Raw genomic sequence first — 16,679 nt, 5'->3', positions numbered from 1 at the left:
GGAATGGCAGCCTCTGTTACAGAGGAAGACCTTGGCTGTTTCCTTGGAGAGGCCTGACTCCCTATTAAATGCCTTGCAACAGCTCTTTTGTGGTCCTTCGATATAGACTGCAGCGTGAGCCATCCTAGAACAAAATCATAAATCCGCATACTATTTATGACAAAGCCCCAAGCACTAGTAAAGGGAGGCAGATCAAACAGCTTATCAGGCATAAATCCCCTGCCAATTACAAGAGATTTGCTGTTGACATCATCTCCAGAGAAATTACTATGTCCTGGTTAGGTCTCGCAGTCCTTGATGCTCTGTTCAATGCTTCCCCGACTTCCACTTATTCCAGCTCCGCTCCAAGGCCCTACTAATATCAGAGGAACACACTGGCAGGACAACGATTCTAGGCAGGGCCTACCACACACACCCCGTAGCAGAGCCCCGTTTTCTGCCCTCAGCTCAGATATCTGTTTCCCAGGAACCCCCGACACATGCAGAGATGGGAAAGGTGCTCCGGAGCAGTGTCCGAGAGCTGGGACAGCTTCCAAGGCTTTTAGGTACACATCCTTCACTCTGGCTGTTTCAGAAGAAATTTTCCAGTAACCTCTGATCACCCTGCAGCAGCTTCCAACATGCTTACCCTGAGCAAATTTCATTTGGATTCAAATGGCACCATCAGATTTATGTCAGGGTAGAAGGGGGAAAGGGTGATGGGAAGCGAGCTAAACACATTACTGTGCAAAGCTTTAACTTCACTAGGTTTATTCCTGGGCAAAACACTGGTGCGTGCCACAACAGCACAAGCAGCTCACTTGGTTCCCAAGGTTAAAATAAACCATCAGCTTTAGAATAGAATCACTAGCTGCTAGCAGCTAATGCGGGCTCTCCTCACAAGCAGACAGTCTCTGCACAGCTCCATAATTAACGATGTGGGGGAGTTTATTAGCCACTTGCCATGAGTAACCTACTCCTGACATGCCCTGTAATCACAGCCATCACCCCAGAATGAGAACATCACTGTGAACCCCCACCCTGTTGGGTTTCCCCTCCACCCCTAGAAGTCACCAGGACCACTACTGCTCCTGTCGTCCCACCACCCCTCACATCTGCGCTGCACATTGCCGAGCTGCCATCTGGTTCTGAGTAATCAGCCCCGCGCTGCAACAGTCCTAGCAGACTAAAGCTGGAAAAGTTACTTTGTCCTAAAATGTACAATGCCAAAGAACAGTATTTCTTCTGCATGTCTGATAAGTATAATTAAATACATAATTAGGCTGGTATGTCAGCCCTACCCCAAGAGTTAGCCAACCTAACAGACAGGCAGGAGAACACACGAAGCCCTTACATGTGGTGATTTCAATTAGTGCTTCAGAGCAATTTCTTCATCTGAGGAAGACTAAAGAGGCCACGGCCGATTTCCTCATAACACACTGGAAAGAGCAAACAATGGAATTCTTGCTTTCTGTACTTCTGAGCCACCTAAAAATGCCATATGTTCTTGCACCAAGAAAGCTGAGCAAGCACACCTGTGAAAACCAGAGTAGCTGCACGCATGAAACCCCAAATGCTGCAGCAGCGGTATAGGGCTAGCTGCAGGCTGCACTCATCCAGCATCAGCAATCGACTGTATTAGGACAATGCTAGAGTTTACGACCTCACAGCTGGGACCCCCCGCCAGCTCTACTGAGAGGAAATAACTTGTCACACGTACACTCCGTTGCAGTGCAAAATACAGCAGGTTTAGAGCACCCAGCCGCTGGGTAGAAGCTGGCCTTGTTTTCTCCAGGTACTTAACTTGCCAGCAAATCGGGTCAGACGACAGCTAGAATCACAAGGTCCATCTCGGTCAGGATCTCACAGCCTTGTGTGGGGAGTCTTACTAACAGACCGCACACCAAGAGGTATCCGAGTTCCTTCATACCAGCTGGGTGCACAACACCTTGGCCAGCAGACTAGACAACTAGTCCCCAGGCCCTTTCTCACCGAGGAATATCAGTTAAGAGCAATGTAGTACAGCAAATGTATTAGCTGTAATTAATTAAGGGGAAGGCTGGGAGCCCACCATAAAAATATTTTCTAGCCAAGTTCTGCAGTTCCTGAAGACACCATTGAAACAGCACATAGACAAGGGCTTTCCAGAGCAGTCATAGTAAGAGAAGAACTGCATTAATACAACTTATTGGCATAAAATAAAGTCTCTCAACAGGGAGGACTGATTCCCTCTGATCTGAACCAGCTTCTGTTACCTCCTGGGAGATTTCAAGATGTTTCCTTGCAAAGTGCAAAGCTTGTTCATGGCTCCCCAGGGAGACATAGGCATTTCCGAGACTCCAGCAGGCTCTTCCTTCTCCCACCCTGCAAAACAGGAAACTGTGAACCACAGAAATGCTGGGCAAAACCCAGCAGTACAGCAGCCCTTTCAGGGCCTCCTTCTCGAGAGCACCGACAGCCAGTCCTCCTAGCTATGCTTCCACCTACAGAAAGATTCTGCAAAGGAAAATGAGATGCACTGTACGTCTTAAACCCTTCTTATGCTGGGGGTCAGTGAGATCAGGGTATGAGCAACAGCCTCAGAAATGGGCCTGCATCCACAGTGTTACAAGGGCCCAGAATGGTGTGGCTTCATTTGTGAGCACCAGCCTGAGAGCAGAAGCCAGAGCTCCTGTCCAGCTTCCACCTCTCACAGCAAGGCTTCCTCTCCAGAGGTGCACAATGCATCAAGAGGGCATGTAAAATCCTTTTCTTCAACAGCCCAGAGCTAGATTAACAAGAACATGGCAAGAAGGAACTATTGCAGGCATGCAACATTCTCCTGCTAAATACCAGCACTGTATCACCTGGGATGCATGCACAAACTGGAACTGCATGAAACAGCCAAGCAAATATTGACCTATTTCCACAAGGCCTCCAGGGTGCTGCTTATTGTTTTCAGAAGCCAGAGAAAGCAGGCAAATGTGAAACCTGCCCCCGAGTGCAGCCAGCCCGCACCAGACACCAAGGTGTCTCTGGAGCAGGTTTCAGCACCTGTTTGCACAAGCAGGCAGAGACCTACTGCTCATCAGAGCCTGCTCAGCTCTGCAAACGAGCAGATGTGGGGGGTGACGGGATAAAAAAAGCACATGGGGGCGCAGGGGGAGGTTCAGCGTGACTGCAACTCCCTTTTCAGAGGTTTGGGCGGGTTGATCAGCATTTAAACATTTCTCTTGTCACACTGTTCAATACCTTCTGCTCATAGGGTGTGTTCCCAGAAATGCAGGAGCCCACAGGCCTGCACCCCCACAGCATGATTCACCCTTGGGTGGGATTATACCTTCTCTGAGCAGATACTGCCCGGATAGTGCCACAGAGCTCCCATTTTAATGTCTCTGCTCCATCTAGTGGAGGACACCCAGCTTCCCAAGAGCCATCAGCAGTAACACTGAACAAGGTGGCTGCAAAGTCAAGTCACTTAAGCTGCAGGAAGGCTCCAGAATCACAGCGAGAGTTATCCAGGAAAAAGGAACCAACCTCTCAAAAAAATATTTTAAAAAATTAAAAAAAAAATGAGGCCAAGCCTCCTAAAGAAGAAGAAATGAGGCCAAGAAGCAATATATATCATCTCCACCTGCTCTGTGTAACATCATTTGTTTCTACATGGAAGTTTCCAGCATCATCTCAGAGCAACAGGACAAAGTGGCATGTATGCACGCCCTACCCACACAGTTTCTAAGGGAGATACAATTTTTGTGAACTTGATGGAGCTTTAGAGGGGCCCGTCTGGGATAAAACAGCAGTAGCCACATGGCAAAGTGCTGAATACAATGCATTTTCTTGAAGTACCTCTTATTAGAAATCTCACTCAGCCCACGCAGACATAGCATTAAGGGCACACAGGTTTGAATGACACATTAAAGGCATCAATCATGTTACACTTTTGACAGATGACTGGACTAAGGCCTGGGTTCTGAGAGATTTCTAAAGACTTTCAAGAATACATGTCACTGCTGTTTAACCCCAGCAGTACAGAACAATAAGTCAACAGGGAAGGGTCAGTGCTCTGAACCCACCAGAGCAGAGACACCATCTCCTGAGGCAGTCCCTTACCTGTCTCCCAGCTCCTGTGCTATCACCAGGTGTTTTAGATGGTACTCGATTGCTCTTTCATAGTCTTGAAGCAGCGTGTACGTGTTTCCAAGACTGTAGCAAGCCTGGGCTTCTACTGCTTGATCTTTGAGTTGTCTGGAGAGCTGGAGAGTTTTCCTGCATGGAACACGTGGAAACGAAGAGACCTGGTCACTGTAGGGCACCTCTGCAAGGCGACAGGAAAGTCACCACTTTGGCGTGTGCTGCGTTGAAGGTGATGCCTGTAACACCCTGCAGGCTGACTGTCAGGTGGCTGTATTACTCGCCACTGCTGAGCACCACACATGCAATTGGCCTCCAGGTCCCTTGTCACATCCCCCTGAGCCTATGAATTCACTGCAATAGGTCAGGATTTCCAGGGAACATCTGCCCTGAGTCTGCCTTAGCCCCTGGCACTTACTTGTAGTACTCAGCAGAGATGTCAAACCTCCCAAGGAAGATGTGCGCATTGCCCAGGTTGCTGTACGCTCTCCGCTCGGCTGCCTTGTCCCCAAACTCCTTAGCAATAGCAAGGCGCTGCAGCAGACACAGATTAGTGAGTACAGGCTGGCCATTGCCGGGTTTCTGTTACACAGCAACTTTTCTGGGAGATTAACTTCGTTTTGCAAAGCTCCCACCCAGCAAGGTAGCGGTGCCTGTGCCAGTCAGGGCTGGAGGCAGCAGCAGGAAACCTCTCTCTTTTGCAATTCAGGAGCAGGAAGGGCCTTTGGAAAAGCGGGAGTAATGTCGCATCCTCCTCCAACTCCTACTCCAGCCTCATCAGTACACATCTCTAGCTAAAGCGCAAAAGGAGTCACACACATACTTCAACAGCTGAATAAATAGGAGAATGAAGAGCTGTAGGTCAGGCTGTGGAGAGATGTGGTTGATCAGCAGACTAATGTGCAGGAACAAGGCTGTCACTTTGTGCGGTGCTGTGGCACAGAATGAACATGCACGTGTGTGCACTCCACCTCACTGTCTGCGCAGCAGCTGCTCCGCAGACTTCTGCCCCTGCCTGCACCTCAGTCCTGCCTCTCCTCTCACATCCCCCTGCTCCCCACGCTTCCTCACCTCTCACCCTCCACTTTGCAGTACCTGCTCCTGGTCGCAAATACTGCACAGAGTCTTCCTGCCCCTTTCAAGCCCCTTCTCCCACAGCACTGCTGGCTGCTGTCCCCCAGCATTCAAAAAAATCCGAAGAGCTGTAACAGGGCTGACTTTCCAAGGTGCTGAGCACCTTCCACTGCAAGGAAACTGGTATGTATTCTGAACTAGAAGCTGAATTGCATTTGAATTGAGACAGGGACTGTATCACCTCACCGCTCTGTAAAGCTTTACAGAAAGTTATTATGTTCTACAAGCAACATTTATTCCTGATCAACAGCTCTTTCAGCAGCTTAATTAAAGTCATGGCTTAACATTTACACCAATACAAATTAAAAGCAGAAAAGCCCTTGCTAGGCCCAGCTGCAATTTGCCCTTAGGTATCTCCTTTGGTTTCCAAGCCAACAGCACCCTTCCATCAAGCTGCTCATTAGGTGCTGATGGGGACTGGAGTAAGATGTTGCCCAGCGTGAGTTAGTACAGCAGGGCCAGACCCTGAGGTACACACAGGAGGGAGAAAAAACAGCTGGGGGCAAACGCCTCCCTGTACTTCCTGGGCTGTGGTGAGAAGGCAGGCTGCTCCCCAACAGCCAGACTCAGCCCCTGACCCCAGGAGGAAGGCACAGTGGTTTCCTACCTCCTTGTGGAAGGCTATAGCTTCACTGAAGTTGCCAAGTAAGTACTGGGTGTTGCCGAGGTTGCCATACGCACGGCCCTGCGCAGCTCTGTCCCCCAGCTCCTTCACTAGGGACAGGTTCCTCCTGAAAGAAATCAGAGCAGTACATCTGGTGAGACACAGCAAACACACTCTGCAGGAGACACAGCAAAGAAACTTGCACCATAAAGAAAGGAGAGCTAACCCTGGAGAAGGCATTTCCCCTCCCCAGCCGCCTGTCCTGTGCACAGTCACCCCTTGGCAGGTGAAAATCTGGTGATCTATGCTAGCTGCAGCTCTGGGAGCTTGTGCAGATCCAGCAGTGTAAGTCCCTGCTGTCCTCTCAACCTCAGGCAACCTGCAGCTGTGTACAGGAACTGCACAAATGCTCACACACCGATGCTCTGATGGGATCCCACATGAAATAAATGGCCACCCCACTGTACAGGGGAGAACCAGGAGCATAGGAGAAAGGAGATTACCTACAGCAGGATGGGGCAAGATCCACAGTCCCATGCCAGGGCTCTGCTCATGGCGCCTCCCAGCATTTCTTTACCTTGTTTTTTCCCCCCTTTACACATACAGCACACATAGGGAAGCACAGAGCTCTCAGCTGGCACAAATTTACCCACTGGCTATGCTACACGCACCATTCTTTGCAAAAAGGATGGTGAGCTATATATAGGCACTATCACATCCTCAGATATGAGAGGACAGATATAAGATCTTGTCATTCTCTTCATTTAGAAAGGCTACTTAAAAAAACCCTGCACAATTGAAGCAAAACTCTGAAGTACAAGGAGAAAAACATTAGCCCAAAAGTCTGGTGACAACCTTCCTGTGTGGGACATCAGAGCGATCTCCGAAACTATTTAGGAAAGGGAAGGATGTTACAAGCCAGATAAACTACAGATCCATGAGAAGGACAACCAGGACTTCAAGAGAAAGCCTCTTCCCTTGGGTGAAGGAGAGTCTCTGTTCGTGGCCCCAGCAATGGAGACACACAGGGATCTATTCTCATCAAGGCCAGCAGAGAGCAGCAGGGGCTACAGGAGCTAATAGTTTAGCTTCCAAATACAGCTCTGAGAAGGAGCAGACTATTGAACTTAATTGCATGATCATACTTCAAACTACACTGAGTTTTACCAAGGCAATGCCAGGATGAATTTTAGCTCTAATTTTATAAAAGCTTGCAGTCCCTCTCTCACATTCCTTGAGATTGATTTGCCATCGTAACTCGGCATCTCAGAGGAATATTCCTAATTCATTAAAACATGCAAAATCTCATTCGGCAGCCTGATTTTCAACAACACTGAGACCACAGTCTCACTCTTTGCAACCAACATCTTCCAGAGCTTCCACATCCTCAGTGGCCCAGGAAACAAATCCCCCCTATGAGAAATGCTTCCAACAGGACTCAGTAAAAATTGTCATCTTGCACTCCATACAGCTATCATTAGCCTAACCATTATTAGAGCTCAGCTAACCTGCAGACCCTGAAAGCTGTCAACAGAACAGGAACACCACAAATACTGATTATGATCTGAGCAGGATGAGCTCAGCAAAGGTGTACCTGTGTGCATTTTAGCAATCACTGATGCCTGACCAGCCCTGTTCCCCTGCAGGAAGAAGGGTTGGCCAAGCTTGAATACTTACTCATAATATTCTGAAGCTTTCTGTAGCGTCTCCTTGACTTCTTGAGGCAGGTAGCCTGGGTCTTGGGCCATGTTCCAAGATAAGTGCTTTCCCTTTGCATGGTAAACATTTCCTATATTATAGAGTGCTCTGGCTTCACCTACCTAAAGGGAGGAAGAACAGGGAGCAGCAAGGTATTACACTTCACATCCCAATATGGACCTTTCTGTTGCCGGGCAGAGATGGTCAAAGCCAGGAGGCCCACATTTTCCTTTCCCCATCTTCACTGTCACGGCAGCTGTTACTGTCAGCAGCGTGGTGTGATGCAGCCAGAAGGGAGAGCTTTACACTCCACCTCCTTCCAAAGCCCACCTTCACCATATCACGTTTACTGACTTGCAGACAGATTACTGTTAAAGCTAGGAAGTATTTCCTGTTGGATGCCATGAACCAATTACCTTGTCTCCCTGCTCCTGAGAAATGTCCAAGTGTCTCTGGCAACAAACAACAGCTTCATCAAACTGCCCAAGTATTTTCAGTGTATTCCCGAGGTTGCCACTTGCCTTGGCTTCTCCAACGCGGTCCCCGATGGTTCTACAAGATGACCGGAGGAAAGAGGAGAGGTGTTAAAGAGCTCACAGGCTTTTGTTCACCAACTATTGGAGGCAGAATTCAAGCTGCAGTGAGCCAAGCTGCAGCAAGCACTGCATGGTACGTACACCACATCCAGCACTTCCCAGCACACACGCCTGACTGGAACGCTTCATAAAAGCGCTTTCAATTTTGATGACAGATTCTTGGTTTTTTGCTGTCTCAGGTGAGCTGCTCTAATGACTTCAGGTGTACTTACAGTGAGTACCTGGGGATAGGAGAACTGGACATTGCCCTGCTCTTGCTCCAAGCACCCTCCCTCACATCCATATCCCTTTCTCCACCTCCCTGCTCTGAAGGTGGCCAGCCCATTCTTGTTGCCTCCTGAGTTCTCCACAGGACAGTCACCCTCAGGGCTAGTTTTGGATGCCTATTTCTGGGGCAGATTCCCTCAGGCTGCTGGGTTCAGACCCCACAGAACTTGCCTTCGCTCAAGCCCTGACAGGTTGTGTCTAATTAGGACAAAGCACTGCTGACATGCTTACCTAGCCAGGGTAAGGTCATGTTTATGGTACTCCAGGGCCTTGGAGTACTCCTTTAGGTAGAAATAGGCATTGCCCAGCTGACTGTAGATGGCACTGAGAGTCTTCAAGTCCTCTGTCCCCACCTGCACCGCTGCTTCGAAGAAGGCTGCCCCAGCTTTGAAGTCCCCAGCCTTGCACAAGCGCTCTCCTTCCAGGGCCAGTTCCAGGCAGGATGCCTCCATTCTGCCAAAAGCAAGACCGTCATTTCTAGAGGAGTTAGACTGCAGTGCACCCACACTGCTATGCAATGATTAAACAGTTTACTTCATTGTACACCTCACTGCACCAGAAAAAAAACTACAAAAAACCCCTGGAGGGAGCCACCCTCCAGGCAGCAGCTGCCTCTCTACATTCAGCCCCAAGCACTAAGGCACCAGCCCGGGTCAAACACTGTTTGTGTGATACTAACTCGGGGACACGCAGCTGGCACACCTCAGCATGTGGACACCAGCTTTCAGTGGACATGGCGGGCACTCAGCCCCTCTAAGAAACCAACCTCCTAGGCATGAGACACAGGAACATCCAGGTTTACAGACCGCATGGGCAAATGGCCAAAGGCAGCCCCTGGGTTCCCGGTAGGAATCTGGACAAGAAACTCAGGGCTCCTGGCTCTCAAGACGCACATTCACATCACAAGAGTAACATGGCATCTGCTCTTCTTCCAGGCGGTGCTCAGCACAGAAACCACATACCCCAGGCTATTCACGCCTGCACCACTTTCCCTGGGGTAACAGAGAGGGTAGCCAAATTGTAACACATTTTTATTGGATACCAGAGAAAACCCTGGACTGTGCAGAATGTCTTGACCGAGCAGCTTCTAGTGCTCGGTGTCTGCTTTTCATTAACTCCCCTGCTGTCACTTTTTCCACAGGCACTCTGCACATTAGCCTCCAGGTTAGCTTTTCTCCCTTGCATTTCTCGACGCCTTTGGCAATGGTGCATGCCGTGCTGTCAGTGAGTGCTCTGCAAGCCAGCAGAGAGGAGCGAGACCAGTGACACCGCTTCAAGAGAAAGGAAACATGCTCCTTTGAGTGCTCCACCAAGTCCTCTCTAAGTTACAGCTGTCCCTGTTAGACCATGTGTATCCTCCAGTTCTCAGAAGGGACAGAACACTCATTTGAAAACTTACATTTGGAAGTGTCTTGCCTGCTGCAAAGCCAGCCCCTTCATGAGGCAGATGGACACAGCATGTTCCTGCTCCTCTATTCAGACACTTCTCTTTGCTCCTTTTGGCTTTTTCATTTCTGCTCAATGTATTTTTACAAGTCAAAACTATCTAGGTCAAAGGTGGACATCTGCTCAGAAAAAACGTAGCCCATTTGTCCAGAGTCAGAAAAGCAAGGGTCAGACAAAAGATAATAAATGTCCAAAGGCGATTTCTATTCTGTTCTCAAAGAGCACTTGCGGGAAGTTTGACTGCGGTACCCAGACTACGAGAACAACTTGCTCATCATCACTGCAATAGCAGCAGCCCAGCTGACATCTCCCGCAGCAGTTTCCTGCTGAGCCCTAGAATATGCTTCCCCCAAAGCCACCCTTGTGATAAGCCAAGGCCCAGGCCCTGCAACGGGGTCTCTGCAGACCAAGGCTGAGGTGTGCTGGCCAAGCTGGGGCACTCTGTGCTGCTTTGGCTTCTCTCCCTAAGGACACCACCTGCCACCGTGCACCCTCATGCCCCTCGTCCACACTGACTTCAGGACAGAGTTCCTCCTGCTCCAGGTCCGTGCTCCAGTATCTTCTGCCCAAGTCTGCACCCAGCACTTGCCTCCCCCTGCCATGAAGGGGCACGGGGAGATGCATGTACAAAATACCAATCCTGGTACATTTTTCCTACAAACAGGCAGAATGGCGTTTTCTCAGCTGCCAGGAAACAAAGCCAGTTCCTCTACGAGCAGCGCATAAACTGTCTAAAATCCAACCTTATTTGCCTGGCAATCTCCCTGCTGAGTCGGCTCTGTATGGCTCCAAACACCCAACACTTGGCAACTCAGCAGCATCCTCCAAAGCAGGACAACCCACAAGGACTGTCCAAACAAAACAAAAAAAACAACCCCAAAAAAGGCGAAAGAGCTGGTTTCAGACTCCCGCCAGACACACTTGTGACCCCTCCTGTCTCACTGTTCATTTGTCCCCAAAGCCACTGAGTAACAAGAGGGAGAACGGGATTGTGAAGCAGCTCATTTGAGCTCCCACCTCAAACTCCCACACAAATATTTCATTTCAAGCTCACTGCAAAGCCCACATTTGAGTGGCTATTTTACTTGTGCAAGAAGGCTGCTTGCGGTGCTAGTGCAGCATCAGTCCCTGCCTCAACTTCTGTTTGATAGGGGAAATAAAAATATTAAGACTGTTAATACTAAAAATGTTTAACTTCTCTCTACTGATCCTCTTGCTATACCACATGAAAATTAGTAAGAATGAGCTGCTGCTACAGCATGTTGAATTAGAGGGACCCATTTGGGGATCATACCAAACTTCCATCAGTCCCAAGGCAGATTCATGGTTTGTAGATCACTAGAGTGGTTATCTGGTGTCATCATCGGATATTGACAAGTCTCTGCTGATACATACCAAACAGCTCAAAGAAGGCTTGGGACTGGAGAAAGACAAGGAACACCTTATACTGAAATCAGCAAGATTAAATTCAGGCAGCTTAACAGAGCTGAATCTTTAAAGGACTTGAAATGCAGGAATGAGCCACTAACACGGGAATTAACGTTGGATTCCAGTTAGAAGACAGCCAAAACAGAAGCAAATTTCAAAATAATTTCAGTTCAAATTTCAACACAAACAAAACTCTTCCCAGGTTCTCTTTAAGGAACTGAGTTCACCAACTGTAAACAGCCTAAAAACTGAGCTGGAGACCAATTTCCCTAATTCATGGCATTGCAGTCTAGCTCAGATCAAACTTGTTGTGTGATTTGAATAGCTTGAAGTGAGGGTTCCCATCCCCGCAACACAGAAAACCCTACAGCAACAAAACCCAACCACACACTCCGAGGGTGGCATCTCGCTCAGGCCATATTTGCCAGTGGAAACATAACTAGAAGTGAAATCTGTGCCTCGGGGCCAGCGTTCTGATACACCCACACACACACACTTGCACACACTCACACTCTCTGGATGCTTTCCTGGTGTTCCCATAGCAACTATTCAGGCACAACGCAGTGACATGACCTTCCAGTGCACGCAGCCTTTAATTAAAGTCTGTTTGTCCTTGAACAGGCTGCTTTGCAGAGCATCTGACTTACCTAATTAACATCACTGCTTAGTTTGGGACCTAAGCAAACAAGGGGAAGGGAGAGGAGACTTTTTCTCTGCATCGCACTCTGCCAAGCCTTTGCTGCCATGGAAAGGGACAAGAGTCAAGGATAGCAATTATTAACAGAAACACAACCCGCTTCTAAAACCCACCTGCCCTTCCCACATCCTCAGGGTCCCACAGCCACAGCTAGTTCTGGGAAGCAACTTTGCATGCAGTTCAGTCACCGCAGGCTTAAAAGCACTCAGGAACGCAATGCCAAGGGCAGAGGAACCAACCAAAGGTCAACGAACAAACTCAAGCACACTAAAACACTACACATACAACAGCTTCCAAAGGCCATAGCTCAACTGTCCATAAGAAAAGACCAGAAGGGCGATTTAAGGAGAAGACAGAAATCTGCTGTTCAAGTGAGCCAACCTGAACCACCTTGACAGACTGGCAAAGGAAAGGGAAAACAGTGAATAAAGACAGACTCAAGTTACAGCCCCAGTTCCTCCCACAGCACATGCCTGAGCCCTCCCCTACCTCTTCTTCTGCAGGTTACGCATTTTCTGAACGTAAACCCAGAGCTCCAAGCCCACTGGCAGAAGGAAGCAGCGGGGCTGAGGTCTACTTGGAACAATTTTGCAGACAGGTCTCTCTGTTAAGTTCACAGGTGGGATCCGGGGTTTTGAAGATGCTGATGGCATCTTCAGGTCCATACAACATGCACTGCTCTCCAGCTTTCACTCCATCTGCTGGGGCAACGTTACCAGTAAGTTGCTGGAATCCTGAACTTTGTTTATCTGGGACACTTCCTTTTCTCTCTGTATGCTGCCCTTGAAAGGGAAGGGGAAAGGAGCATTGCTTTTGTTTCCAGACACCTAGAGAAAGTAATGTCCTCTTTTCTCTAAGAAATATAATATCCTTCATCCACTGTTGGTTTCAGGTACCAGGTAGGTGAGTTCACAGCTGAAATCCAGGAACAAGAGAGTGTCTTGGTTCATTCACATACTTTCACACCACCCAAAGAAGAAACACGGCCCTAGAAGAGTCCATAAGATGGCCAGAGTCAAAGGCAAGCAGCTCCCTCCTTTCTGAATTAGTCTCTTCCCAAAGCACTTTGCCTCTGCGGTCGCATGAACTATTCTTGTTGGTGCCTCTTTGCTCCAAGAGCAGAAGGACTTCTACTGCTATGAACCTCTCCTTGTCAGGTGTGGAGCTCAGGGTTCCTCCAAAAGAGGGTCATCTTTGGGCAGAAGCACACGTTAGTATGACACGCTCCAAAGAGGCCTCATCCATCTGCCACCCAGGAAGCTTTGCAAGTTCCAGAAGTGATCTGAGCAGTTCTCAGACTGGGGAAAAGCAGGAGAGGGCAGATCCCACAGAGCACATCCCTGCCCATTTAAATGGGCTCCAAAACATCCCCATCTGAGAAGACACAGCCCTCTACCTCCCGCCCCCCAGGTATTAAGTTTCTTATCGGCTGACACACAGGCAACATGCCTGGGCCTGTACCACCTCAGCAAGCACCTACTATTCATGTCTTAATACCAGAAAAGAAGATTCAGTCCCTTCTGAGCCAGCAAATTACTGCTGACAAGCTGAACGTAATTTGGCTGAGCTTGGCCATATGGTGTGGTTCAGAAGAGAGACACTGCAGAACATGAGCTGCTTTTCCTACTTCCACAGCTAAGATGCTAGAGCTTGTTAATGCAATTCCCCACCACTCAACCTTTTAGCTAACAGCACGGTATGTCCCTGCCTGTGAGTCTGAACAAAGACACAGGGAGGGGGGGATGCTCACTTCGAGCAGCCCCTGTTCATAAGCCTTGCCCTAAATCAGTGCAAACCACTCATACAGATTCGCACGTTCCTCCAGATAGGCAGGATTTCCAAGTATTGGCAGAAGTCACATCCCAGACTCCAGGCCCACCACAAGCAGCCAGGAAGGTCTGACGACGTTCCCAGATGATCAAGTCCCAGACCAAACCAAAACTACACCACGTATAGCAAAGTGTTTTCTTCTGAATGCGTGGAGATGACAGACCATGTCAAGTCTGGCCAGGTAAGAATAAAGTTTTGAAGACACCAGCTGTAATCTAGAAATGAGAACAGAACTGGCGTGCACAGCAGAGTCCCAGCATCAGTTCCCAACTGGAGCTCTAAGCACAGCTCCTCTGCAGCTTGGGTTATGTACACATCTGTAAAACAGCAACGAAGGTGGCTCCCAGAGCCCTTTGAGATCCTTTTGCAAAAGGTACTTCAAAAAGGGCAATATATGTGTTTAAGAAACGACAACAAAAAGAACAAATTTTTTAAAAGCAGTAAGAGGCCAAATATAAACCCAATGTTTGGCCACAAATGAGTTAGGCAATCTGCACAGCATTCTGCCAGAGAAATGAGTGAGTGGCATAACGCTGGCAGATCACTTGGCCTCCATCAACGCAACAGCCGTGAATTTCAAACCTGGGAATGGACGTTGCTTCTGACACTCGTATGAGGCACAAAAGGGTGACCTTCCACCATGCAGTGATAGGGACGAGGAAGTCTCTTCCCAAACCAACACAGGGCAGGGCCACCCTCCCTCCTCCTTAACTTCTTCTTTAAAGGATAACTGATCTGAAGGCAGAAAGAGCCGAGAAGAACAGGAAGAGCAGATACTGCCTTTAACAACAAGGTTTCCCAGGGTCATCCATCACTGTCAGATAGCAGCTAATGATCTGTATCACAGATTGCCTTTTGGCTGCCTTGCCTTAAGAGCAAAAAATGTTCCTTTACAAAAGGTGCACAGGCAAAAATGCAAGGGCTCTCACACATCAAATGTTTTCAAGCAACACAGCAACACGGAGAAGGCAGCGAGGGTCCCGGGAGCGCTGGGGATGCTGAGGACGCTGCCAAGTAAGAAACAAAGCAAACAGCACAAGGTGTTATCAGTGCCATTAACAACGATCACCATGACTGCTGTCAAAACAGCACTATAATTAGGACTTGGGTGATGATACAGGTCCCCAGAGGGGGCCAACACTACTCATAACGTGTGTTCAGAAGCTTGGAGCTACAGTCAGACCTCCCAACATCCCGCTCTCCCCCAAATCTTTGCACCTCCCTCGCCAAATATTCCAAGAAAATAACACAGCATGGACAACATCACACTTGTCCTCCCCCTGCTAGGCTGGAAAACAGCAGTGAAGACTGCCTTTAGCCAAGAGCTATTCTGCAGGATCATGGGCTTGAAGCTCAGGGCTGCTGCAGCTCCTGCAGCCCAGGAGATACGGCCACAGAAGCCAGAGTATGACACAGTGACATCCCACCTCTCAGGTCTGCACCTCAGCCCCACGTCTGCTCCAGGCAGGCAGAAAAAGAGGAGAGCATACAGTGTCCAGCAATTAAACTTGTCTTACTCCAACCCTCCCTTTCACACATTCAGAGCTGCCTTGTTTGGACTGTCTTGCTCACAGCACTTACCCTGCTGACAACAAAGCCATCAAGCTACGCGGAAAATAATCATGTCCCAAGACAGAACTAGGAGACAGCTGTCTGCTGCCTTAAATACTGTAAATCTCGCAGGGCAAGGGAACCTCTTCCTGTCTGCAAGGTGAAACTGCCTTTTAAAAAAAAAAAGTTATTTATAGGTATTTGATTCGTATTAGTGGGGGTGATTGCAAAACTCATTCCCAGTCAGAGCTGCTGTAGTTCTAAAGTCAGGAATAAAACCCAAGCTTTTAGACAGGACGTAAGGCAGAAAAAAACCCCACCAAAACCACCAACAGTAGTAAAAAAAAAAACCCTTAGTATAATTATTGATATGAATTAATGAAGCAACAGATTTTAGCATCTAACTTGCAATCTGATTGAATTTTATACAAAAATAAATTAATTTCAGAGCACTGATGACAGAGGCAATTAAACATTTTTTTCCCAATCAAAAAGGGATCAAGTTTATCAGCCGTTCAGTGTAAATGTATATTCACTGGCTTAACTAACTAAATATGCATTTAGATAATTAACTGGGAGCACATCGTTAAAGAAAGTAATCAAGTTGAGAATTATTCCCCTTTAGTCATTTCCTTTCCCGGCCTTCGCACAGCTCCTGTACATGAAAAGCAGTCGATGACTGAACCACCAGATAACCCAGCCAGGTAGGAGCTGCTCAAACTCCCCAGGGAAGGTTTCCCTTCACTGCACGGGGACACAATGGAGGGAGTTCACATCCCACACGAACCAGCTCACGCTTCTCCTGTACCAAAGCCCAGGCTGCACTTGACGAAAGGTCTGACTATTTTCATGGGCTTCCCTATATGAGGAAAGCTATCGCAGATCCTCCTGATGCACAGCCCAAATTTATTCGCAGTGAATTTATGCCTGTTTAGCCTTGGGCCAGCACCGCAAGCCGGACTAGACTGCTCTTCTCTGCCTGGGGCACTCTCACAACGTGTTTCGTTTCGGGCAGTTTCTCTCTGGCTACTCTGCCCCAGGCAGGGTCCTAGCTCCTCATCAAGCAAGGCTTTCCTCACAACAAGCTGGGGGCTCATGTCATCATATCATCAGCACATACACAGCTGCCTCTCTCTCTCTCACTTGCTCCCAAATGATGACCTCCCATCTCTGAGAAGAAAACCTTATTACTAGCTCCTAAGTACACGATTGCAACTTCATACCATTAAATGTCATCACATTGCCATGACACCAGACCTATCAATCATTCAGTTCCTCCTATTCAATACTCATCCTCCCCTGCACTGCTTGTACCTCATCAACACACCCATTAGCA

The 16,679-nt window shown here is 48.4% G+C and overlaps 1 protein-coding gene across 1 annotated transcript in view; it reads right to left on the bottom strand.

Moving 5' to 3' along the window:
* Positions 1-12,615, bottom strand: part of GPSM1 (G-protein signaling modulator 1) — a 60,281-nt gene extending 47,666 nt beyond the window's left edge. The window contains exons 1-8 of the mRNA XM_009280622.1: positions 12,452-12,615; positions 8,623-8,844; positions 7,945-8,080; positions 7,508-7,650; positions 5,834-5,957; positions 4,511-4,626; positions 4,072-4,227; positions 2,235-2,343 (exon numbers count right to left, since the gene is read on the bottom strand). Of these exons, the coding sequence (XP_009278897.1) occupies positions 2,235-2,343; positions 4,072-4,227; positions 4,511-4,626; positions 5,834-5,957; positions 7,508-7,650; positions 7,945-8,080; positions 8,623-8,844; positions 12,452-12,615 (1,170 nt within the window). The remainder of the gene's footprint in view (positions 1-2,234; positions 2,344-4,071; positions 4,228-4,510; positions 4,627-5,833; positions 5,958-7,507; positions 7,651-7,944; positions 8,081-8,622; positions 8,845-12,451) is intronic.
* Positions 12,616-16,679: the final 4,064 nt, after the last annotated feature.

This window comes from Aptenodytes forsteri, unplaced genomic scaffold, assembly GCF_000699145.1.
Source record: "Aptenodytes forsteri isolate BGI_AS27 unplaced genomic scaffold, ASM69914v1 Scaffold68, whole genome shotgun sequence".
In the NCBI taxonomy this organism is placed as follows: domain Eukaryota; kingdom Metazoa; phylum Chordata; class Aves; order Sphenisciformes; family Spheniscidae; genus Aptenodytes; species Aptenodytes forsteri.
The sequence above is the reverse complement of the archived record's forward strand: the minus strand, read 5'-3'. Positions and strand labels throughout refer to the sequence as shown.